This window comes from Rhea americana, unplaced genomic scaffold (genome assembly GCF_003343005.1).
Source record: "Rhea americana isolate MKP2758 unplaced genomic scaffold, rheAme1 scaffold_233, whole genome shotgun sequence".
In the NCBI taxonomy this organism is placed as follows: domain Eukaryota; kingdom Metazoa; phylum Chordata; class Aves; order Rheiformes; family Rheidae; genus Rhea; species Rhea americana.
The window spans coordinates 1,317,130-1,318,253 of NW_028186350.1; the positions used below are offsets into that span (position 1 = coordinate 1,317,130).

Below are 1,124 nucleotides of genomic sequence, written 5' to 3' on the forward strand. Positions count from 1 at the left end.
GGGGGGGGTTGTTCTGGATTCCCGTGGCTGACGGCCTCCCCGCAGGCATCTGCGCGCCCCCCGAGCCCCAGCCCGGCGCCGGTGAGCTAGACGAGACCGGCGCCGAGACACTGCCCCGACGGACACCTGCACCAGCCTGGCTSCCCGCCGCCAAAGGTAAGCGACGGCGGGTGGAGGGGGGGGGGGTCTCCCCGGGGTGGTGGTCGGGCTGCTCCCGACGGCCGGGCCGGGCTCACCGCTGCTTCCCCGCGCAGGTGAGGAAGGGGACTTCTGCCTGCGCTCYTCGGACTGCGCCGCCGGCCTCTGCTGCGCCCGCCACTTCTGGTCCAAGATCTGCAAGCCCGTGCTGCAGGAAGGCCAGGTGTGCACCAAGCACCGACGGAAAGGGTCCCACGGCCTGGAGATCTTCCAGCGGTGCCAGTGCGCCGAGGGCCTCGCCTGTCGCCTGCAGCGGGACCACGGCGCCACCAACTCCTCCCGCCTGCACACCTGCCAGCGGCACTGATCCCCCCCCCACACACGGCGACGCTTCCCCTTGCGCACACACACACACACACACATCTCCCCAAAACCTCGATGGGAGGGACGGACTCTGGTGGGACTGGACCGGCCGTGCCGGGGCTGGCGGCACGCGGGATGTGCCCGGCTGGAGCTTCCCCAGCGCGCTCCTCCTCCTGGCGCTGGAGCTGGAGCRGAAGGTTGTTTCTCTAGGGAACTACTTTTAAGCGACTAATTGCAGTACGTTACTGTGTTGTGAATACTCAAGGTGGCACTTAATGTATATATATGCCAGAACTTTTAACGATTATTCCAAGGGTGCTGCCTTGTGCTCTTCAAGCTATGACTGTGACTTTGTACACACTGGGTTTTATCTTATTTCAGTGGACGGACCTTCTGTTGGCAATAAACGGTTCTTAAATAAGCCGAGCCGGCGTGCTGTCTCGCCGGCGCTGAGCTGAGATGTCGACGTCCTCAGCTGCGTCTTGTCTGCGTCCCCCCCCCCCAAGGCTGCTCCCGTGGCTACTGCCGGGCGCCTCCCCCCGCACCCCCTTTCCCAACCTGTCACCCTTGCAAGCGCAGCCTGGAGGAAGCGTCTGGACAGTTAATACTGAGCGACGGCTGCC

General features: G+C 64.7%; 1 protein-coding gene across 1 annotated transcript in view; it reads left to right on the forward strand.

The window, feature by feature from the left end:
- DKK1 (dickkopf Wnt signaling pathway inhibitor 1) overlaps positions 1–907 on the forward strand; it is a 3,246-nt gene extending 2,339 nt beyond the window's left edge. The window contains exons 2-3 of the mRNA XM_085306174.1: positions 46–156; positions 255–907. Of these exons, the coding sequence (XP_085162300.1) occupies positions 46–156; positions 255–505 (362 nt within the window). The 3' untranslated portion in view covers positions 506–907. The remainder of the gene's footprint in view (positions 1–45; positions 157–254) is intronic.
- The last annotated feature ends 217 nt before the right edge of the window (positions 908–1,124 follow it).